The sequence below is a fragment of the Triplophysa rosa genome, linkage group LG25 (genome assembly GCF_024868665.1).
Source record: "Triplophysa rosa linkage group LG25, Trosa_1v2, whole genome shotgun sequence".
NCBI lineage: Eukaryota > Metazoa > Chordata > Actinopteri > Cypriniformes > Nemacheilidae > Triplophysa > Triplophysa rosa.
In genome coordinates this window covers 4,942,174-4,967,784 of record NC_079914.1, presented here as the reverse complement: position 1 = coordinate 4,967,784, position 25,611 = coordinate 4,942,174, and the positions used below count along the sequence as shown (strand labels likewise).

At 40.3% G+C, this 25,611-nt stretch overlaps 1 protein-coding gene across 1 annotated transcript in view; it reads left to right on the top strand.

Annotated features, from left to right (window-relative positions):
• dock3 (dedicator of cytokinesis 3) overlaps positions 1-25,611 on the top strand; it is a 125,072-nt gene that overhangs the window by 55,766 nt on the left and 43,695 nt on the right. Inside the window, exons 7-9 of the mRNA XM_057326450.1 lie at positions 8,125-8,209; positions 16,385-16,426; positions 18,070-18,221. Of these exons, the coding sequence (XP_057182433.1) occupies positions 8,125-8,209; positions 16,385-16,426; positions 18,070-18,221 (279 nt within the window). The remainder of the gene's footprint in view (positions 1-8,124; positions 8,210-16,384; positions 16,427-18,069; positions 18,222-25,611) is intronic.

Sequence of the window (25,611 nt, the reverse complement as noted above, 5' to 3'; positions counted from 1 at the left end):
ATATTAAGGGGCAATTGTGGCCTAATGGTTAGCGAGTCAGACTCGTGACCAGAAGGTTGCCGGTTGGATTGAGCAAGCCACCTTACCCCTACTTGCTCTCCGGGCGCTGCAGTGATAGCTGCCCACTGCTCCGGGTGTACGCGTGTTCACGACTTGCTGTGCGTGTGTTCCCTACTCTCTGGATGGGTTAAATGCAGAGGTCACATTTCGGGTATGGGTCACCATATCTGACAAATAGGTCACTTTCACTTCACTTTATATATATTAGGGCTGAAACGATTCCTCGAGTAATTCGAATACAAAAAATCATAGAGGCATTTTTTATTGCCTGGAAGCTTTGTTTAATCCATTTAACTACAGTACACACGGAGCACTGCGTTTCCCCACGGACCGTTATTACTGACGCACAGCCCGCTAAACTCTGTTCATGTTACAGGGCTCTCAAGTCTCACGCATTCACCGTGAGACACACGCATTTTAGTCTGTTCACACATATGTCTCATGCTGATAAATAAGTGATAGCTTATTGAAATGGTGAACTGCTATTTTACTTAGTTTTAGTCTATTTTGCCAGTGAAACTTGTTCCCTTTCTGTCGGTCTCTCGACGTTGTGTCAAGCCGACAGATGGGGTTCGCTCTTGAGAACCTATCAACTTCTGACTAGTTTTGAAAAGGCCAATGAAATTGGCGAATGAAATTTGCATGCCGTTGTACGATTCAGACGTTGCGTCACGGGTGGCTGTGTTCCCACGGGACTCCTCACCTCGTCTGCTCCCCATTCCGTGATGGCAGGACTACGGCCCTGCCATCCGCTACGGCAAGCAGCGAGGGTGATATGAGGATCACTGTGAGACAGCCACTGGCTCACAGACCGTTCGCACCTCGTCTCGCTCGTCTGACCGTTCCCCAGGAGATGGTCCCACCGTCTTGTTCCTGAACCACGTATTCGGAAACGGTGCATGATAATGATGAGATGTCCCTTGCAGCATCGGGGGGGTGACGTGTTTTACAGAAGTGCATGAGGAATTTAGTAAGACCTGGAACGCCCCTCTCTGGCACGTTCACGTCTAACAAGTTCTGTCACCCTCTCTTCCCTCGAGGGTGAGGCAGCTAGAGGATACGTCGATGTCCCCCAGGTGGAGCGTGCCGCCGCGGTGCACTCGTGCCCGCAGGTGGCGGCCACCTGGGGGGCTCGACCTAGACTCCCATCCAAAGCATGTAGGGTCTCGGCATATTTCGTGTCGAGAGCTTGCATTGCTGCGGGCCAAGCGGCCTCCTCTCCACGCTATGGCTCCTGCCAGGCCAAGGCGTTGTGAGAGCTCAACGAGGGTAAGACCGACCCAGCGCTTATGCAGGAACTCGATGTCCACAGTTGTGGTCCATGAGAAACTCCTCTGGCCGAACCTTGAATAGATGAGTAACGCCGAGAAGGTCCGCTTTCTCGACGCACCCATCTTGCAAGGGGGGGCTGTTTGGTGATTCTGTCAACCCGCAGTTCTCGACAGTAAAGAAGCAGACAGAGGATATCAAGCATATTCTCCCGCACCGCGACTCGGCCGCCTCGGCCGTCGAGTCCCGTGCACCGTCTGCTTCCCAGCAGCCCTGGTCCTCTTTGACGCCCTCCGGCTCTGGTGCCCCCCACTCAGGCGGCCCCCTGGAAGAGACATCGAGGAAGAGACCATCGCCCCGTCAGCAGCCGCGGCAAAAGCCGCGGCCCTCATGGGAAGACACCGGGGAGATCGAGAATACCATCAGGCCCGACCCCAGCCATTCCACGCTGGGTGGTCGATCCGGGACGGTTCCTGCCCTGACCCCAACGGCCCCCTCTCTTAAGAGTTCTCTCTCTCTGGGTGTATATCACAGCCGCTCTCACCCTCTACAAGACGGTGTTCGGCAACTCGACGTTGCATCACGGAGAGACCCAATGTCGAGGATAATCAGTAGCCCTCAGCACTCTCAGTCGACAGTGCGTTGTGCAACATCATCGCCAGGCAGGTAAGTCAGCAGAGCCGATCTCCTCCCCGGGGGCTTCCCCACGGCAAGGAATCTGCACTGCCAGCCATCGAACCACCCCTGGGAGGTTGATGAAGCAGATTGTACCCCTAGCCCCGGTCTCGGTCCCTGGGAGCCTGACTAGAGCTGTTCGAGATGTTCAACGGGTTCTGCAGCCCGTACTTCATCGTCCCCCAAAAAAGGAGGTTGCTAGATCTGCGTACCACGAACAGGCACCTACTCAAGCTGCCGTTCAGGATGCTCATGCAGAAGAGCATCCTGGCGTCTACCAGATGTCAAGATTGGTTCATGGCAATCGACCTGAAGGACGCTTACTGTCATGTCTCGCTTTCGGGCGGGTGTATCAGTACAGAGTCCTCCCTTTCGGTCTGTCCCTTTACCCACGAATCTTCAAAGATCGTGGAGGGCGCCCTCACTCCCCTCGGGGAGAGAGGTGTGGTGTGCGCGTACTAACTATCTCGACGACTGGCTCATCTGGGCACACTCGCGAGATCTGTTGTGTACACACAGGGACCTAGTGCTCCGGCACCTAGATCGGTTGGGACCACAGGTCAACCGAGAAAAGAGCAAGCTCTCCCCTGTGCAGAGCATCCTCTTTCTCGGTAGGGAACTCAAATCTGTCCCCAATGACAGCGTGACTGACTCAGAGCACGCTCAGTCAGTGTTGAACTGCCTGAAACACTTCAGGCAGTCAACGGTCCCCCTGAAACTTTCAGAGGCTCCTGGGCACATGGCATCCTCAGTGGGGGTGGTCCCCCTCGGGTCGATGCACATGCGACCACTCCGACACTGGCTACAGAGATGGGTTCCCTGGAGAGCGTGGCACGCCGGCAACAGGCGTATGGTCATCACGCCTTTCTGCCGACGCACCCTGACCCCCTGGTCTTCAATGACCTTCTTGCGGACAGGGTCCCCCTAGGGCAGGGGCAAGGCACGTCGTAGTGACGACGGTTGCCTCCCTGCAGGGTTGGGGTGCCGTGTGCAACGGGCACGCAGTGTCGGGGCGGTGGACGGGCCCCCACCTGCGTTGGCATATCAACTGCCTAGAGTTGTTGGCTGTGCTACTTGCACTGAAGAGGTGGCAACCTCTCGTTTTATACCCGGATGGTCCGGTCAGGAAAGCACAGCTGCCATGGCGTTATTAATCGTCAGGGTGGCATTAGCTCACGGCAGCTAACACGACTAGCCCGAAGCCTCCTCCTCTGGAGTCAGCAGGTGATCAGCTCCCTGCAAGCCACACACATCCCAGGCGACCTGAACCAGACAGCCGACGCGCTCTCTCGTCAGTCGACGCCTCGCGGAGAGTGGCGACTCCATCCCCACGCAGTCCAGCTCATATGGGAACAGTTCGGCCAGGCGCAGGTGGACCTGTTGCCTCCCTGGACTCCTCCCATTTCTGCTTTGGTACTCCCTGACCGAGAGACCCCTCGGCACGGATACCCTAGCACACAGCTGGCCGCAGGGAAAAGCGGAAGTACGCCTTCCCCCCAGTGAGCCTCATTGCACAGGTCTTGTGCAAGGCCAGAGAAGAGGAGCATCAAATGGTACTAGTTACGCCCTATTGGCCTAACCGGACTTGGTTCTCGGAGCTAAGGCTCTTGACAACATCTCCCCCCTGGCTGCTCCCCCTGGCGAAGGACCTGCTTTCCCAGGGGAAGGGGCACGTTACGGCATCCCAGGCAGACCCCTGTAACCTCCATGTCTGGACGGGACGAGGAGATCCTGAGTGGCCCACCCCCTGCGGTGGTTGGGACATCACTCAGGCTAGGATTGATGTGATTCTCACGGTGATTCTCACATTATCCTGAGACCCTGGCCCGGCTACGTGCCCAAAGTTCCCACCACTCCCCCTAGAGACCAGGTGGTGAACCTGCAGGCGCTCCCCACCGGGGAGGAAGACCCAACCCCATCCGTGTTGTGTCCAGTACGTGCACTGCGCCTCTACTTGGACCGCACGCAGAGCTTCAGAAGCTCTGAGCAGCTCTTTGTCTGTTTTGGAGATCAGCAGAAGGGGAGGGCTGTCTCCAAACAGAGGCTGGCGCACTGGATCGTGGATGCCGTCGCTACGGCATACCGATCTCAAGATCGCCCCTGCCCATTAGGAGTGAGGGCACACTCCTCATGGGCACTGGCTCAGGGCGCCTCTCTGGCAGGCATCTGCAGAGCTGGGTTGCAGAGCGAGGTTCTAATACCTACGCGTGGAACCGGTGTCAGCTTGTGTCCTGCAGGGCAACATGTAAGACCGGCAGCCGGTAGGCGGCTATATTACGCCTCCCTTCTTTCCCCACTGGGTAAAGAACAGGCATTCCATCCATCACTAAGCACCTTCCTGGGGCCAGGCTGGGCAGAGCAGCCCTGCCCCCTTAGGCCGGGGAACAGTTGAGTTATCTACCACATAGCTCTAACCGGACCTAGTGCTCCAGACGTGGTAACCCCCCCATGGGCGGTTCCGTCTGATGTATCCTCATGAATGGTTCCCACCTCGGCAACCCATGACCTCCCTAGGTGGACTTCCACCTTGCGGTTAACTCCTTCAGTCCGCACATTTTCCCATGAGTTCTCCCCTGATGGTGAGACCATGTGGTGTCTCCACTAATTCCTCCCTACAGTAGGTAGTGGTTTCTGTAGTGTTTTTCCCCCAGGGGGGAATAATGCTTACCCAGTGGCCCTTACGGTGCCGGGCAGCTTCTCGCTGTAAGAGAATCAAGGCCTCTGCCCGTGACGGCTGGTGGCAGGGGCTTCCCACCTTTTCTTCAAAAGCTCTGGGACCCCCTACCTCTCCACTGGACAGTTACAATTTCGCGCTGGCGCTCACATCTGACTCGCCCAGGCCAGTCAGCGTCGCTCCGCTAGAGATTGTGACACAGCACAGCGCTGTGGCGTTTTCCATAGGAACCCCATCTGTCGGCTCGACACAACGTCGAAAGACCGACAGAAAGGGAACGTCTTGGTTACGGATGTAACCTCAGTTCCCAGATAGAGGGAACGAGACGTTGTGTCCTTCTTGCCACAATGCTGGCCGTCCGCCGCAGCGGTCGAGGGATGCTCAGGCTCCTCAGACCAAAAGGTGAATCAATGCAGCACGCCGTCTCCCTTTTATACCAGGATATCCGGGGGCGGAGTCCGGCATGCAAATTTAATTCGCCAATTTCATTGGCCTTTTCTAAACTAGTCAGAAGTTGATAGGTTCTCAAGAGCGAACCCCATCTGTCGGCTCGACACAACGTCTCGTTCCCTCCATCAGGGAACTGAGGTTACATCCGTAACCAAGACGTTTTCCGGCTGCATTGAGTCCATAAAACTAGATGCGGACTAGTGGATGCCAAATCCTGTTATTTACACATGTCATCTGTCTGTTCTGTGTGTCTGAGTGAATGAACTGCACAGTTTAACGTGCTACACGCGTGATGCTCATGTATTTGTCTGCGTCTGCGCTGTATGAGGACATGAAAACATGAACTTCATCTCCAGATTTGCTCTGAGAGTTTATTTCACGAGCATGTTATTGTTTGAGTGAAGAAACAGACATACTAAAAAATATGCGTCTTCAGACAACCTGCCAAAATAAAAGTCCAGTTAACTCGGTATTTTATGTGGACAAATATATTACTTTTTAATAGTAAAAAAAAAGAAACTAAAACTAATTTAGATAAACTAAATGCATCATGCATAAGCTGAAGTTAGTTGTTTACTTTTGAAATTGTTCTTTCTATTTTTATTAATATATAAAAATGTTTCTTATTTATACATTTGTATTACATTGCATTTTGAATGCACTGTAATATGGCAATGTAATGTATTGAATGGGTTAACTTTTCACAGATATTAATGTATGCAATTTCAGCAATAAAAACAATATTCTTTCTAAAAAGGAAACAAATTAGTTCTTCATTTTAAGTGCATTTAGTATTGTTCTTTAATTTAAGTATTTATTATCCGAATACCCGTTTAATCTATGGAAAATCAGTAGAATACTCTATTACTAAAATAATCGATAGCTGCAGCCCTAATATATATATTTATTTAGCACAATTACATAAAATTAAATTAAAACAACAATGTAAACACAGCACTATTTTATGTGGCATTATTTGCTTTGTATATGACGTACAGTATGTTGCAGTTAATTCTTAATTAATTTGAATTATTTATTACTTTTTTAATTTACAGTTTAAGTTTATTATTATTATTTATATTTATTATTACAATTTAAGTTAATGTCCAAGGTTGTTAGATCTCCTGTTTTGTTAGTTACTAGCCCTTTTTCAAAGCCATGAGGAAATAAATTATTCATAAAATCAATATAAATCAATAATAAATATTATACAGTAATTTAGTATATAAATGATATAAATTAATAGTAAATAATAAACAATTAATAGTAAAATTCAATAACAATTTTATATTTTGCAAGTACAAGATGTTCTAAAAGGTCACAGGGTTCACATCTCATAGAAGTGATTAAATAGGCGAGTAATCCAAACCAACATTGCCTAAGAGATAAGATGTTCCACTCTCTCGTCCAAGGTCACCTGAAGATTCACTTGTGTGATGAGGCACTTTGTGGTCGTGAGCTTTCAGCAGTAGATCACTGCCAGGTCTCCAGATCAGCAATCCAGAGATAATTGAGTAAATGGGATGAGATGGATGTGAGATAGCAAGCACTTACCGACACGTTCTATAAATACAGAAAGGATGAGTTGAAAAGCATCTCCAGAGTTTCTCAAACAATCTAATAATGTCTTTCATTAGACCTCGCTATGTACGGTATATCAATTTACTCCTGAGGTGATCTTGTATCTTTGGCATGGGACACATACTGCCCTAGCAACCATTCAGAACACCCTAGCAACCGTATAGAACTGCTATTTAATCAATAATATGATTACTGTGTTGAATTTTGTCCTCTCAAGAGTAGAATAGAGTGATTTTATTGAGTCTCGTTTAAAAGACATATTTACATATTTGACGTCTTGATGTTGCAAATTAGAGGCATTCACATTTTACTCGGCTGCGTGCAACAATTGTGAGGTACATCAAGCTTGTCATTACTAAAGCGATTTAATTGTCACATAATGTGTTTATTACTGTTTGTATAAACAAAGCAGTCCACAAATAGATTTATTTATGGTCTGATACAAGCCAGTGATTCAGAATGTCTCTCTGTGAGCTCATTTGCATTGAAAGATTTAGGAAATATGCAGATTTTCTTCATTTACAAGCAGCAGCGTCCCCCCGGGTAGGGCGGAATATACTGCATGTTATACTAGGTTATTCAATAATACAGTATAGTGTATTTTATTAACGTAGCTCAATTGGTTGAGTATTGTTTTAGCAACACAAATGTCACGGGTTCGATTCCCAGGGAACAAACATATTTTTCAAATGTATATCTTGAATGGGTTTAATATGTAACTGCGGTATAAAAGTAATGTGTCGTTTTACTTTTCAACGCAATTGGATTAACTTATTTACCTTCCAACGAAACTGGCAACCACCAGAAGACATAAAGCAAACGTACAAATCGAATAACACAAATAATTAAATTGGGTTGTAACAGCAAACTTATTAAATCTTATGATTCCAATAAGGTTCTCATTGATGTGTTTAGCTGCTGACCAGTTTAAATCTAGTATTAAACCTCAAGGTGTTGATGCGGTTTATTTATGTCTGTAAGACTAGAAGAAGCAATGTTTACGTTGTGTAAACATGCTGTATGACGTGCCATTACTGCAAGCTTTTATCGATGGGTTGGGAGAGCGACACCTGTTTCTAAATGTCATTGCTACGACAGCTGAGAGTTCTAGCATCTCTCTCGGTCTTAACCATATGATCCTTTTGATATGAACAGGATAAACCAAAGATAACTTTCAGAAGCTATTATGAAAAATTGGCTTTGAAATCCTCAGCCATTCTTAGTTTGAGGACATCACGACTCAGTATTTAGTAATGCAGCAGTAATGGATAAAATAGTTCCTCATGACAGTGGTTACGACAGGTGGACATGATAACATTTTCAGTTTCTTTACAAACACTATGATTATCTGCAGACATGCTTAGTATTTTTGGCTTGTTAACTATTTTAAACTCTTTCTTTTGTGTTCTTAACAGACACTTAGGCTTGGATCTGGTGCCCAGAAAGGAGTTCGAAATGGTTGACGCAGACCAGATAAGTGTTTCAGACCTCTACAAAATGGTAAGCACTCCTGTACTACATTCTGACACGTAACAGCAAACATACAAATCCATGTGTGTGTTTTTATCTGTAACAGTTTTAAAAGCATTTGTTTATTACAACTTGTTTCTGAAACATGGCATGCCAGATGTTCGTAGAACAATATTCAGAGGATGTTTTTGCAATGTTTGGGTTTTTAAATCATGTGAATTGATTTTTTACAGATGGTTGTAAACAAATAATATGCTAAATATAGAACAAAATGTCTTGTGCATTACACTTAACAATTCTGGTTACTTAATGGGGTAATAAAGAATTAAAGCTGCAAAATTGTAGTTTACTTTGCATAGCTTTATGTAGGTTAGAGTCGAATGACAACATACTGACATTTCCTCCGAAATCATAACCAATGTACGAAATACACTTTAATTACAGATTTTCTGTATAAATAAATACATGTAATTATTTCCTAAATATATACATGTATGTGTATGTTTTTGTGTCTATGAATACAAAATGAATATGCACGGTACACAGACATTTACAGTATTTGTGAACACAAACTTTTATCATGGATGCGATTTATCGCGATGTTTGACAACCCTACCAAAATATTTTGCAGATTTCAGCTTTATTTATTTTATTTTTTATTTCTAATTTTTTTAATGACTAGCCAACATTACAAAAGTAGGTTTTTTGTTTATATATACACTGACAAAACAACTAGTACGATTTACTTAATTTTTTGTGTTAATAGAGCTTGTTATTCGACGTCACGCCACATTGAATGTTGCGCCATCTTGGATGGCTGGCTGATGCGTTCAATGCAGTGTTTTGTTTTTCTTGTTTGATTAGGAAATATAACAAGGGTAGGTCGGTCTTGCTGTGATAATAAACTGCAATAGCATTACGCAGAGTCGTTCAGGAAAAGCCCATGGTTCTTTCACTTTCGATTTCTCCATATAAACAAAACAAGTAACGGTACATATCAAAACAATAATAGCAGTGGAGTATTATCCTCCCAAGATGGCGGCGCCATCGCAACATAGGGCGTGACGTCAGCTTCACATTCTCTATATGCTTGATTTTTTGCACACAATTTTAGCATTTTTTTGTGGCAAGTAAATTTACAAAACTAGTTGTTGTTTTTTTCAGTGTATGTCACATTTGTTATCAATCTGAATAATAGAAAACATAAAACCTAATAATAATAAAAACCTGAAATATTGAAATATTATTAATAAATGATTAATGATATGTTGTGTCTCTTTTTGGTGTTTGTCTTACTTGTATTTCTGCAGCTTGTGCAAAACGGGTCTATTAATATACATGAGTCATCCATGTAGATGAGAGCAGGAATTCATTTAATGTTTAATGGTTTTCTCTAATCGTTTTTGCATATGTGCATAATGTCGGCTTAACGCGCAGATGTAACCTCTCTCCAACCTGTAGAATAAGCTGAACAATTAGAAAGCAGAAATGTTTTTTAAACGCTCCATTAAAGGGCGTTTACCCATGATGGCTTATCAGTATGAATCATTTACATATTCAGCTTTATGGAAAAAAACAATTTATGCTGCTTAGATGAGATGTATTCTTAAAGTCAAAGTCTATTTTCACAGTTAGTTTATATCTCAGAATTTTTAAAATATACTTTATTCCCATTCCCAGGTTGCTTTAATATCATCAGGTTTTAATGCTTGCATTTGTTTCTTACGTGTGCTTTTCAAATGCATCTTATGGAGAAACCTGCTAACATGGATATTCGCTCGATCTTTTTCCGTGATTTGTGTGTATACTGCCGTGTGCATGTCTGCTTTGTGTGGGATCTCAAGCCCACTCTACAATAAGACACAGAAGGCTTTCTTTCTGTGTCTAAATTTACTTCTGTAACGTGTTTTCTGCATTCGAAGAGTTGAATTCGCAGACAGAATTCTGGGTAAAGAAAGCCTTGCTAAAGCATTCCTACATTCAAAGACACGAATGTTGTGTAAGAAGAAACGCAGATATGTTCGTTTAATGCAACTTGATTTATTTGAAGAACATAATTCACTTGATATACAACTAAACTGAGATTATATGAGTATGTTTATGTTATCTGTATCAAAAAGAATAAATAATAACTGCATTTTTTGAAAGTTTAGGTAAAAGATTGTCTACATAGTTTTGTTTTGTCAGTATTTACTGTATGTATTGTCCCTGAAATTACTTAATTACTTTTAACCATTGTTGCCAAATACTGTAGATCAGTGGTTCCCAACCTTTTTTCCTTGGCGCCCCCCCACGGACATATGACAATCGGAGCCCCCCCCAACCCTCATATATGTGTGTGTGCGTGTGTGTGTGTGTGTGTGTGTGTGTATACACACATAATTGCTACTCAAACACACATATATAGATAGTAAATATAAATAAATTAAATGAAATAATTGAATAATAAATTAAATGAAATGGTTAAATATGAGTAATATAAAAAATTTTAATTACATTTTTACTTGAATACTCAAATACATTTTCAGGTGATTTTTCAGGTTGTTTCAGTCTATTTTCAGGTTATTGTATGAACATACAGAGTATACTGAACGTTATGAAAGAACTGTTAAACATTAACATTGCTGTACTTGCAAAAAGAGATGTAGGCTACTGTCAATTACTGCTTATTTTTACAAGGTGTCTTTTAATTTTGCTTGGTTTCATGCTGTCGTTTACCAATATTTCACCACAGAACACATTCTGGCCGAGACTTGTCTTGTCCTTCAATAAAACCTAAATTTACGTAGGTTTTGTCATAGCGTCTAAACTTTTTCCTTTATTTCTGAAGAAGAATCACCGCATTTACGTTTCTCTGCTATTTTTCCTTTTGATTTTTATGTTAACACGAACTTTGACGCCTGACAGAGGATGTTTCTCATGTGAGTCTCATAGCGAGAACAGCCAATGACAGTGCTTCTGGCTACCGCGAAGCCCCGTGTGAATGCCGATGGAGCCGGAAAAATTGAAATAATTATTTTATACAAGATATAACTATTTTTGACTGCATTATCTTGGCATTGTAAGCACATGATTTTTTTAAAATATACAAAAATATTTTTATTTAAAATGATTAGTGGAACATTTATGCAGCTATATTTAACCTCAAAGCATGTCAGCTCCCGTGCCCCTCATGTGAACTCTGGCGCCCCCCTAAGGGGGTCGCGGACCCCAGGTTGGGAACCACTGCTGTTGAAAATAAATTCAAACATATTTTAAGTAAAATACAGGATAGTAGTATGTTTTGTTTTATTTTTATTACTGGGTTTTCTGGAATTGGCACAGAGTGTTCTATGGTGTCCCACGGGAGTTTTGGCACTTTGTTTGGCACACCTGGAGATCAGCTTGTACCTCTTGAAAACAAGGTGTATTGACGTCTGTCACCTGCTGATGTTAGAAAGTTGGAATAGTGGAGAAATTAAAGAGAAGCAAAGAGCTATCGACAGAAAGGAGAGCTATCGAATTACAGGTTTAACTAACTTTTTTGATCAATTCAAATAAAGAAAGAAAAAGCATGCAGTCTTATGTAGATACAAATCTCAATTTGAGTTTTAAGTGCCAAATGCTGAGGTCAGAGAGATTTGTACAGCCTGATATGTGGGAGGTGGAGGAGCTTCACACAAACACCAAAAATAAAGCAAGAGAAGAAATAAAGAAAGCTTCTGAAAGAACATAGATTTAAGAAGACTTTTGCTTCCCCTCAGGCGACCAAGAGCATCGAAGCTGCCGAGACTCAAGACCTTTAGTTTTCTTAGAAGTTGTTGCTGAATTGTCTTCAAGGAACCAAAAGATAAATTCAGTTAAATCTCTAAACAGTTCTGTTCACACACACGTTTCTGTCCGTTTTCAGTTCAAACACAATAATAAGCTAACAAAATACTATATGGGCTCTTACACTGTAATTTTTTCAACCCTGTTACCTGTTTGGTAACCTTGCTTTTGTCACTTTTAAATAAATGTAAAAACTATCCTCTGAAAATGTTATTGAAATTAAATAGAAGCACTTGTTTGAAGGAGCAGTGCAACAAAAAATGCAACGTCAAGAGTTTTTGTAATCTAATGATATGAGCGAAAATCAGACCTAAAGAGATTGTGCCATCATTGTGCCCTTGAGGAAAACATTAAACCCCAGTGCCTACCTAGACAACATTTTAAGGCATCATACTGTAACTACACAATTATTATCCCTTTATAGACACCTCATTTTGGCTGAATTCAAATTAAAGGCAGTACTGCACGTAGAGGGGATGTATGTTATGATTTTAAAGGTAACGCGCTCTTCACTAGCGTCACGTTAACTCAATTGTAAGTCAAGCATCTTTTAAACAAGAAATGTGTGAAGGCTCTCCACACAATCACTTTATACAAAGTTGTCTATGTAGGCAAAGTGCTGTAGTGTCTGTTAAATGACTCTCCAGTCTTTATTTTACGTCAGAGCAGTATAATGAATGTATTTTGATAAACATGACATCAGTCGGGGACTAAACTCTCACAGAAGAGCGTCGTAACAAGGCTGTGAATTCTGTCGAACATGTTCGCCGAGCTCACAGTGCCACGAGGCGTTATTTTCCATTAATGAGTCCCGGCAGGCACGCGTTTAGCCTCCCTGATGGTGAGACTGAGCACAGAAGGAAAGATATTTGTTTTTAGACATTTCTCAGTTCGGCCTGAATTCCTCCGCTGCGTTTGCAAATGAAGCTCTAATTCCTTTTCTCATTGTCTGTTTTGAGAGAACGTCAGTTTTTGTCCTGAGATAACGTAAATGCATTTTTTTTCTTATTAAGATAATGATAACTGTTGTTTGCTAAAGGATTTATCACTATTTAAGTTGCTCCCATGTAGGTTGAAGGATTTGAACAAACCCTGAACACTTAATCGGCATAAAACACCATCATCATTGAGGTGTGCTGGTACATTTTAGCCAATCAGTCTTAAGGTTTTGCCTGGTGGATGAATAAAAAGAAAAGAAAAAAATCATACAGACATGCATGTCTGAGGAGCCAGAGACGTGGACTTTGGCTCTTTTAACTTGGGCTTACAAGCAACTACCTACCAACCACATACTATAGGTAGTAATGGAACAACTCAAACACATAAGCAACCATCCAGAAGCATATGGCCGTCCCAACCACATAGAAACATGTTAACATCACAGAACAAACCCAAACACACCAGCTAGCACAACCATAGCAACACGCTTCTAAGAACTTAGAAATGTGCAATCAACCTAGAGCATTCTACTTATCACCTAGCAACGCCAAAACATTACTATTTAGAATGCCATAGCAACAATGCCATCCCAATCGCCCAGCACACCCTAGCAAACCCTGAGAAAACACCTAGCAACCACTAAAGCACCTTCCCAAACACACAGCAATGTGATAACAACCCAGAACTTTCTACTTACCACCTAGCATAGCAGTTGCTATGGTGTTGTCCCCAGAAAGAACTTCATTGTGTCAGGATACGCGGTGGAGAAGAAGAACCCAAGTGCAGGCAGGCAGTGATGAAGGGGTTAACAGGATACTTTATTACAAAAAGACACGCAAAACAAAAACCCACAGTGGGGATCAAAACACGATAATAAATGGAAGATAACAAAACAGGCGCATAAACTGACTAAACTAAAATACAAGGACTAAACACCACACTGGACAAAACTACAATAAACTGACAATAACTAAACTCACGGAACAACCAGGACCAGGAACACACAGCACTAGGCACGGAGGTAAGTACACAGACAAGGAACCATATACATGCACATACAATGCAAGAGCACAGGACAATGAAACAAGAGGGCATTAAATAGGGCAAGACAAACGAGGGATAATGACACAGGGCAGGTGGGAAACATTAGACACGGCAGGGAAGCAATACATGAAAAGAGAGGGGCGGGGCCAATGACAAGACACGAGAAAGCACATGAGATGTAAAAAACATAACCAACTCATGGCTTTCTCACATAAAACCTAAGGGCTCCGTCCCGATCCTGCCACATGACTAGAAATTCAGAAACAAGATGGCAGGACCGTGACACATTGTACAGGGAAACGTGTTTTGAATCCTGAATCTGAATCATAGCAACATGCTAATAAGTACTTAGAACACCCTAGCAACAGTGTCATTCTGACCTATCAGAACACCCTAGCAACCATCAAGCCATACCCTAACAACCACTCAAACACCTTTTCAGCTGCCTAGCAACATGCTTACATCACAGAACACTACACTTACCACCTAGCAACCACATAGCATCATAGTAATAGCTACTTAGAACGGCACAGCAACAACATCATCCCAAACACCCAAATCCGGCACTGAACAACCATTCAAACACCCTTCCAACCACATAGCAATGTGCTAACAACATTCTGCTTACCACCTAGCAACATCATAGCAACACAATAATAACTACTTAGAATGCCACAGCAACAGTAACATCTTAGCCCAACCACTCAGAGTGCCTTTTTTAACACCAGCAATGTCATAGCAACCACATAACAACATGCTTATAACTATGTAGAACACCTTAACAATAGTGTCTTCCTAGCCCAACCACTCAGAGCACTTGGAAAACCATAGCAACAACCTCACTGCATCTTTTAAGCTACAATAGCCATCACTAGGGTGGTACTCTTAAGGGTTCCTTTTAGGACCTATAGTGTACCCCTACGACCAAAATTGTACCTTCACAATACCTTTTTTGTCAGTGTACCCTTATCACCTAGCAACACCGTAGCAACCACATAGGAACACACTAATAACTACTTCGAACACCCATCAACCGTGTCAGCGGTCAGAGCAGCACCATAGCAACCTTACGGCAACACGTTAATGACTGCTTAGCACACTCTAGCAACAGCGTAATCCCATCTACCCAGATCACCCTGACTACCACTGAGCTACTACCCAGAACACACTACACAAATTCATACAACCACTTGGAACAACCTGGCAACCACACAGTCACGTCATCTCCCCAGAAAACCCAAGGTTTGTGTGAAAGCTCTGCACAGGGAATCTTCATCTAGTGTTGATTTGTACAATAGCATGTTTTGTACGACCCCCTACCTCTGTTGCATTCATCAATGGGGTGTGTGTTTAAAACGCTGAGTAATTTATTGTAATGGCAGTGAAAAACACTGGAGAGAGACATGCAGACACAGACAGGCTCCAGGGTAAGATGTGTGCGTGTGTGTTTTACCGTGTGATTATGAAAATGCGTTTTCAGCTTAGTTTTGTGCTGACAGTGCCTGAATAATCAAAATCTTACATCTCCTGAGATAAGGCTGTGCTGCATCTGTACAGTGTCGTGTAAAAGCACTCAAAGCCTCGAGCAAATCTTCTATTTACTGAATTCTGCGGGACTTTAATTTCAAAGCCCTGCAACTCAGAATGAATAAATGTAATGTGACATGGCTTTACGTTTGAATGTTCTTACAAATAACACGTTTCGGTGCTGAGCCGTGTGAAGATATAAGGCATTGTTCTTCAAAACACACAGATAGTGAGGTTTTGTGAATTTACATCTGCGACACTGAAATATTTTCCCCATTTAAGCAAATATGTATGTCCCTCGCTGGCTTTTAAAATTCTTCTCATCTCTAAGATCCCTTGTTGATTATATATTTTTAAAAACATCATGAATTTAAAATGAAGTTTTGTGGCTTGAAGTCCATGTTTGTTACATTTCAGTTCATATGTATGATAGTGTACAGTTTATGGCGCCGGCCCATTTTGAAGCAGTTTGGGGTACTTAAAGTTGAAATTTCTGTCATCATTTACTCACCCTTGTGTGGTTCAAAACCTGTATATGACTCTTTTTTCAATGAATCACAAAAGAAGATATTTTGAGAAATGCCTCAGTTGTTTTGTTTTAATTCAATGGATGTCAATGGGGGTCAATGCTGTTTGGTCACCAATATTCTGCAAAATATCTTATTTTGTGTTCTGCAGAAGACATTTGGGTGAACTATCCCTTCAACAATTGTAATGAGTGTGTAGGGTTGTAAATTACATAATCTAATAAAAACAATACAAATCTTTTGATTTAAAGCAACTTGGTACTACCTGCATTTAACATGTACATATTGCATGCATTTAACCTCTGTCTCTTTCTTTCTTTCTTTCTTTCTTTCTTTCTTTCTTTCTATCTATCTCTAGCACCTATCCAGCCGACACAGCGTCCAGCAAAGCACATCCCAGGTATATCTGTCATTTTTAGCAGCATTTGAGTTGTCAGACATATTTAGAGTCTTTAACATGTTAACACATGCAGAGCTACGTGTAGGTCACGCTTCACCATAGGCTAAAATGTGACGGGAAATGTCGAGTTTGTCTAAACACCTTGTTCACTTTGTGTTAGTCATGATTAAAGACCTTTAACCCTTACGCTTGTGTGAACATACTTCTGTAGCAGTATGTTTAAAGTGTAGCCTTGAATATAGGTCAGTAAAATAGGCAATAAGATTCTATGGATGCATTATTGAATTTGAGAGTTTTATACCTCAGCTACTTTTTAATGTTGATGTTATGTTGTATTATGTTATGTTGACATTATTATAGCATGATGAGGATGTTGTGTTGATGTTATGTTTTGTTTTATGTTATATTGACGTTATATTAGCGTTATGATGATGTTGTGTTGATGTTATGTTGACGTTATATTAGCGTTCTTATGATGTTGGGTTGATGTTATGTTGTATCATGTTATGTTGATGTTATATTAGCGTTATGATGATGATGTGTTGATGTTATGTTGTATTATGTTATATTGGCATTATATAGCGTTCTTATGATGTTGTGTCAAGGTTATATTGGATTATGTTATGTTGACGTTATATTAGCGTTCTTATGATGTTGTGTTGAGGTTATGTTATATTAGCATTCTTATGATGTCGTGTTGATGTTATGTTGTATCATGTTATGTTGATGTTATATTAGCATTATGATGATGATGATGTGTTAATGTTATGTTATGTTGTATAATGTTATATTGACGTTATATTAGCATTCTTATGATGTTGTGTTGAGGTTATGTTGGATTATTACAAAGCGCTCTGGAATACTTGATTCTGATTGGACAGTTGCGACATTCCAAGGGTTGTTATTCCCATATAACAACCTCTCAAAACGAATAACACACTGTAACCCGATGCAGCAAATCGTTTTGACAGGTTTTTTTGACAAATTAAATATAAATATGTCTTTTAATAACATATATGACATTAGATTTAAAATGATTAAACCAAATTGCCTGTTCGCAACATTTGAAAGTCGTTTCTTACCTTAAAACCGAAAGTAAGCGGGTTTTTTTCTTGCGGAAAGTCTGCATTCGGTAAAAATTAGCTAATAAAATATTTAAAATTCACATTTCATGTCCAGTTTTTTCTCATGTGGCAATAACATAACAGCTGTGTAATAAGCAGGATAATGTACAAGCAGCCAGCTGTTATCGCGAAATAAGCCCCTTCAGTGTGATACAAGAACCTCTGCTTCGCGTCGGGTGCTGATCACACTGTCGGGGCTTATTTCTGCGATAACAACCGGCTGCCGGTACATTATCCCTTATTTATGTTATATTGACGTTATATTAGCGTTATGATGATGTTGTGTTGAGGTTATGTTGCTGTTATATTAGCATTCTTATGATGTTGTGTTGATGTTATGTTGTATCATGTTATGTTGATGTTATATTAGCATTATGATGATGTTGTGTTGATGTTATGTTGTATTATGTTATGTTAATGTTATATTAGCGTTATGCTGATGTTTTGTTGAGGTTATGTCAACGTTTTATTGATGTTATGTTTATGTTGTGTCATTAATGCTGTATGTGGTGTTTTCAGGACGGAGGACGACAGAGACACGGTGACTCGTGTCGGATGCCTGTGCCGCACCATCTTTTCGTCAACCTGAAGAGCTTCACGTACAACACCATCGGCGAGGACACCGATATCTTCTTCTCTCTTTATGACCTGAGAGAAGGCAAACAAATCAGGTCAAGATGCTTTTATCAGTTATTATTCTGTAAAAACATGAATGCACTGTATTTATGAAAACAGTACAGCTGGTCTTATCCAATAAGCAAACCAAGATCATCTTTAAAACATTAAAGTCTTCGAAAGGAGAGCTTGCACAAATACTGCCTTTGTACAGAGGCCAAGTTTTGTATTTATTTTTCCGAAATGGCACCCAGCTTTGATGAGGCACTGTAAAGGATAAAATATCTCTTCATTTATTTGGTTGAGGGGAATCTGAGACCTGACAATAAAGAGGGTTGATGTTACATTTAGTAGCAGAAATACGATATAGATTGATATCAGGCATTATGTTATAAACTATCTTGAAGAATGTCCATTTTCATCGCTTCCAATTAAACTTAAAATGGAAGAGACCCTTTATTACAAAGCCACAGCTTGTTTTGTTTTTCCTTCGCAGTTCAATGCGTTAATCTTAAGAGAAATGAGGCCACTGCCAGATTTCTCCTTTGGGAGTGTTTAAAAAGTAATTTATACACCTCATTAATTAAATTAGAGAAGCCTTTGTAAGACACTGTGAGACGGAGATGATGCGTTTTGTCCCTTTATGGAATGTTGTAAAGAAGAAACAACTGAGAACAGCCCCTTAATTTAAAAGAGCAGTGTTATCTGTTCTCCGTTTTACTGTATTTTACCATAACAGAGTTTGCTTTAGTGTGTACTTAATTTTGTTTATACAAACGGTCAATTAATGATGGGTGTATTTAGAGATGGAACTTTTTAGCAAAACACATTTCTGATTCGTTTTTTTATGTTTAACAATAAATTTCGATAGTTACTATCTGTCTTAAAATCTGCCTACTGTAAGCAATGCTCCCTTTATTGTGTATTATCCATATGTCATGTGGCCTTTAGAGAACCTACTAACTTGTCAAGTTAGGAACTATGACTTATTACATGTCCATATAATTGACCACAGTTATCCAAATGTCATCGATCTGAAAAACTTTATAAGACCTCGTAAAGACTTTATTGTTAGGACTGATTTAAATAAAGCAGCTCGAGCTGTTGCTATAGTAACCGTTTCAGGCAAACAAGACTGTTCAGCATCACTTGAAAATACATCCTGACTCAATTGAACTTATAAAGAAATGTCTGAAACACTATTGAAACCTTCTTTAAATATGATGCAGAATTTAAACTGTTTTGAGTTCATTTGGGGTAAATTTTAATTTGGGTGTCCAGACCCTCCCAAATCCCTCCTGTAGGTTCTTCCCAGCTTACTGAGGCAGCAATTTTACATTTTTTGCCGGCTCAAATGAAAAAGAAGTCGGTCACAGTGATATGGGGTAGGTTAGTATTCATTTCTTGAGACTTTGACCATGAGAGACGGAAGCCGTGCTGATCAGTCTCACCATTGAGACAGAATGCGTTCTCTTCGTAAATCCTTCCTAAATTTCTCATTCCATCTGAGATCTTTCATGGCACGTCTAGAAAGTATCCGCCGTGCTTTACTTTGCTTTTGCTTGTTTTTTTTCCCCTGCGGTATCTTTAACGTGTAAGACATACGTAGCTAACAAAACCAACAAATCGATTCAGAGCTTTTTAGGATCAATTTAAAGGGATAGTTCATCCAAAAATGAAAATTCTCACATTTACTCGCCCCGCCATTGTTCGGTTACCAACATTCTTCAAAATATCTTCTTTTGTGTTCTGCAGAAGAAAGAAAGTCATACAGATTTGAAATGACAAGTGAGCGAGTAAATGATGACAGAACTTTTTGAGTGATGAAATTTTAGGCATTCAACATGAAGTCTGTCCACTCCTAATACTTATCCCCATGTGTTATTGTTAGTGATACATCGGTGTGTACATTATTGTAAAGATTAAAACGTGTTTTTAAGTTTCATCAAAATAACTGGCTTTTCCTCTAAAATGATGTCACCCAAACTCCTCCCCTGCAGTCAACACCCACTTTTCACGTTTCAATCATTTAATGATACTGTATATACAGTCAAGGGCTGCAAACATGTTTCTTCACATTGATTATTGCATTTCCTATTTAATCCTACAAATTAAATAAAATACATTGACTTTAAAAAATGTTTAGGATCCAGCTCAGCGAATTCTTCTTTGACTTTAAGACATGTCATCCAGGACCATTTAAAGATTTTCACCTGATGTTTTAATTCCTATCTGTCCTTTTATTATATGGACAAACAGCATCATGATTTCAAACCTGGAAACCTGGTGTTATATAAATTGCACCAGCCGAAGAAAGCCGGCCAAGATGATTATTCACAAAGCACCCACAGAGCTCTCTTTCTCTCTCTCTCTCTCTCTCTCCACCCACTCCTCACGGCTTCGGCTTTGACAGGCTGATAATGGTGCTTCTGCCTCCCTCTCAAAAGCTGTCTGACCCTGGAGTGGGCCACAGGTTTCATCCAAATTTATAGCATTCCTGGTCAAATCTGAAAGGAGAGACACCGTGTGCAACCATTTGGTTTGTTACAGAGACGCACGTTGCAGAAAACTTTCAAGATGGTTGAAGTTTCTCACTAGCGCAACCCAATTATTGTACAGAAGTAAAAGTAAAGATAACTTGAAAGGAAGTTGACTTCAAAAAGCACGAAAGTCCATTCCAAAATACTTGAGTGTTAAAGTAAACCTTCTCCGACTTTTGAAGCGAATCATCCGCATATTGCATTTGCTGTCATGTTATTTTTTTGCGATCTTGGACGTTTGACAAAAATAAGAGTTTGAGTCAGATCAAGGTAGTTTGATGAACGTACAAAGACTTTTGATTTACCATGGAAACTGTGAAAACTGTGTTTATTTTTCAGAATAACACGCAAGAAACACCAGAGGCCTTATGTAAACTTTGCGCAAATTTTATTCTTAAAGTGTGCATACCACAGTCAAGTGTCCGTGTCCGTGTCATTGCCCATATTGTGCCTATGGAATAAGTATACATAAGACCCCAGAATTCTGTTTTTGTTTTCATGTGACTTCAAAAAGGATATGTAACATATCTGCCCCCAAACGGTCTGTTTCTCAAAATCTCACAATTTTTTTTCTGTGAAGTTTCTCACCTGTTTCTTTATGAATGTCTGCCACTTATTTCCACAAGCACACACGCCCGCATCATGACGCACATATATAAGCTTGCTCGCATGCAACGAGAACAAATCCGGTTGGAAGTGATGGGAGTATTGTTATGCTTGTTGTTCCATGGACAGTGGCCCTGTTTTCACCCCCAGCAGGCCGAACATATCTTCATCAGATCTGTTTCTCACTTTCTGTGGTTCTCTGAGTACAGCTGGCCAGTTCTTATTACAGTTGTATGAAATACTTTAATTGAATTATCATCATTGTGATTTATTATTGTATGGTTTTATATGACTCTTACGTGTACATGAACATAACATAACAACGTCATGAAAACAATAACAGTAACTGCAGGATTCTAGTCATGCTGCAATGCATGCTGGGAGCTTTTCCAGAATGAACTTTTTAAAAATAATATATTTATGTAAACATAACCGTTTGTGGTAGCTGTGTAACGATACACGACACTGGGTTCACGATTACGATTGTATTACAATGTTTTGAACAAAGTGTGAAAATTGAAACTGGAATTCAGATTTATTTTTAAAAGAATAACAATTTTCAATAACGTTTTAAAATGACATACGTCGATATACTGTATTGTTACACCAATAATTTGTGGTTAATCAAATATAATGTAATTTTGATGCTTATTTTTATATACGTTAACAAAAACATTTACACCGTGTCTACAATGGACGCGACCGACGCGAAACGACACACGGTTTGTTCTAATGGGTTTGTTGCGTCACACCGCGCCGCATCCAGTGTGGACAAAATTGACAATTATTTTGTTGCGTCGCGTCACTCCTGTCGCGTCCGGTGTAGACACGGTGTTAGTGTTTTAGTTTAAGATAAGATCTGACTTTATCGCCGTCTTTACTGTCAGCCGTTACGTGTACTGTACCTGCATTATCTCATCTCTGGTAGTCGTGTTCTTTTTATAACTGAATAAAATCCATTGTGTCTCTAATCAAACAGAAATGTATAATTCAGCTTTAAACAGCCCTTCAATATTTGCACTTTGTATTAATATAATTGTATTACACCGCAGCTCTCCGGTAGTTCATTTCCTGTACTGAAAGCCTTGTCTTTCACAAACTCAAATCCAACGTCTGAACATGTTTTACAAGGATCATACGTCAGCCTAATATCCTATCATCCTTCACACACTCGGACGTTAAGTATGTTATTACCATGTGCTCTTTGAGATAGCAATCATTACACAATGGGATTTGAACAATCGGCCCTGAGTCGATTCAGCGGGACAAAGCTGAGTGAATAATAGTGCTGCATATGAGAGAAGATTTTAATGAATACTTTCTGCCATCAGAAGACAATACCGTCTCCTTCAGGGAAGTGGGTTGTGCCTTCCAACTGTGTGACTGGTCGTTCTCAGTAGAGATGTTTTCTCAGCGTGATTTAATATGAACTTATAAAATGTGCAGGAATGTGTAAACACGTTCAGGTACATGTGACAGCGGAGATTCGCTTCAAGTACCAAAGAATAATTCTCTTATAAAATCTGAAAGAGTGATCAAGACCCCGATGAGAAGCAGGGTGTGATGCATCTCACCTCATTATCTCATAAGTCAATAATTGGACATGAAATGTTGATTTGCAATATTCTGTCGATAGTTAGTTTTTTCTTATGATTTCTTATTATTTTTTAATATTTGCATGAGAAAAGAGCAGAGGTGGACAGGACAAGGGTTTTTTTTTTTTGTACTGTATTAGAGTGTTTTTACTTTTACACAGGAAAGTTTAATTCACCATTATAAAGCATATATCATACTTCTTACTTCACTATTTCTTATAAAAAAAATGCTTCCTTTCTTTTACTCAAGTAAAATTTGTAATAAAAATACTAAGGTAAGAAACATAAGAAAGTCACTACATTATTTATGTACTTTATGTAATTGTAAGTATGAAAGGTAAAAAAAATATTTATGAAATGTAGTGGTTTATGATATTCTTTATAATGTAGTAAAGTAACATTTTTCTATAGTAAAAATACTGTGGGAAAAAATGTGAAAATATACTTGAAAGTAGAAATGCACTGATACTAAATTTTTCCACCGATAGCCGATTATTCAGAGTGATATCTGCCGATATCTGCTGAATGTTATTAATTCATCTAATGACGAATGATAATGAACATCAAAATGGTGTTTTTTTAACATTTTCTATATTCAGAGCAAAAATTGCAGTTTCCTGTCCTCATTTAATAGACAGAATATATCGGCCCTGATCATTGTCTGATTTTAAACCACTGATCAAAAAGTTGCTTTTATCGGCCGATATATCAGTGCATGTCTACTTAAGAGTAAAAATGTTTAGGTACTCATCTTTGTAAAAGAGACAGCAGAGTGATACGTTTAATAGAAAATTAGTACCGGTCAAGATGACTTGCAGTTTCTGGATAAGCGGTGTGTTATCAGTTTGGAGAAACCAGATCATGTTGTAGCTGACCAATCAGAATCAAGTATTCCAGAGAGCCATGTGATCAAGTAATATTGTATACTGAAACTGTATTAACCATCCATAACCATCAGCATCCAGGGCAATACGTTAATGTATATATGCATTTAATTAGTAATTCAAAGACAATTGAAGCTTTGTGTTTGTTCATTTGCAGAATTTTTAAAAATATATATCCACTAAGGTAAAACGTCCACATATGAATAAATGAACAATTCAAATAAGAGTTGGAGGTCCATTAACAACTCAACACAATCTTCAGGTTTTATTGTTGATGAGAACTTTAATCATAAATAATAATAAAGTTACTAAATTTCTCTTAATTGTGGATCTGGTTCTGTAATCAAACGTTATAGAACTAGAGTCCATGTTTCCTAGCTGTGGTGTTCAAGTGAGGCCCTCTGGTCTGAACACGCGAGAAGTAAACACTCACACAAAATATACTCGCGTCCGTTTCAGTTGTGCATGACAGAAATAAATGAAGTTGCCCCAAAAGTCACTCGTCTGTATCTTGGAAAAATCTGAGCACCTAATGTTTTGCAAAGTGCAACGGTAACAGAGAAATATTTTGAAGCCCATTTTGGTTTTTGACGCGGTGTATTTGATATGCATGAGGACTGGTTCCTGTGGATGGCATATGGCATGTGAAGCATTCTCAGCATAGCAGGCTCGCTGTTGTGAATTAATATCTAATTAAGATCTCGACAATAACATTTCAGACTTTACTGGCACTTCACTGAGAAAGTCATTGGTGTGCAATGTTTCTATTGCACCAGCATTTCTTGAATCGACGTGGTTCTAAACATTTGGAAAAACAAAATGTTGATTTCTGAAAGAGACGTTCACCAAAAAGCACTTATATTTCCAGCAACTGCGTGTCTCTTACACATATCATGTCAGGCACTTCGTCGTAGCTGCGGTCTTTTGCTGTAATCGCCCGTGTGGCGTCCCAGACTCCATTACGCTGTATTGAAGCAGACAGGAAGTGTGCAGCTCTATTTCCTGTGATCCGATTATGGCCCGTTCTCATTCATCTTTACATCCTCGCTGGAAAGCAAGAGAGAAGAAGAACATTAGTTGTGCTCAGCGCCGTTCTCCGCCAGTGTCTTCGTCGTATGGGGTCTAGAATAATTCACTAGTGTCTTTTTAATTTGTTGTCATTAAGAGCAACAGGGGCCCTGAAGTTACATTTATATGAAAATTTAATCCACTTGGTTTCGGAAGATATTTAATGAATACAGTGTTGACGACTAATTTTAGTTGGTTAGTGAGGTTATTAGTTACTGGATCTCCACGACCCAAAAGAAAACGTTATAGGTCTTTTCTAAAGACTAGGGTTGTGTTTTTAAGGTGATGCGTATACGGTGGCTGTTTTAGTATTTACTATTTATCGGTGTGAGTTTAGGTAAAATGTTCATTTTGGTTTCATTCTGTGAACTACCAACAATATTTCTCCCAAATTTCTAATAAAAGTATTCTTTCTGTTTGCATTTATTTGCAGAAAATGAACAGGTCAAACTAACAGAAAAGATGCTCTGTATTTTTTTCAGACCTCAAATACGGCAAAGAAAACAAGTTCAGATTCACTTTTAAGCAATGCAACAGTACTATTTGTACATGTATTTAGGAAACGTAAAAAAATTATGTGATAACCTGGATTTTTATCAGTTTTCTTGTCATGCTGTCAGTCTTTCACATTGCTGTCGGATGACTCCTGAAGTTTGATTTTGTTGAAATTCAACAGACACTGGACTGGAATGGCCACAATACATCTAGAAATGCTGATGACATGAAAATTTGGAATGCTGTCTTAATTTTTTC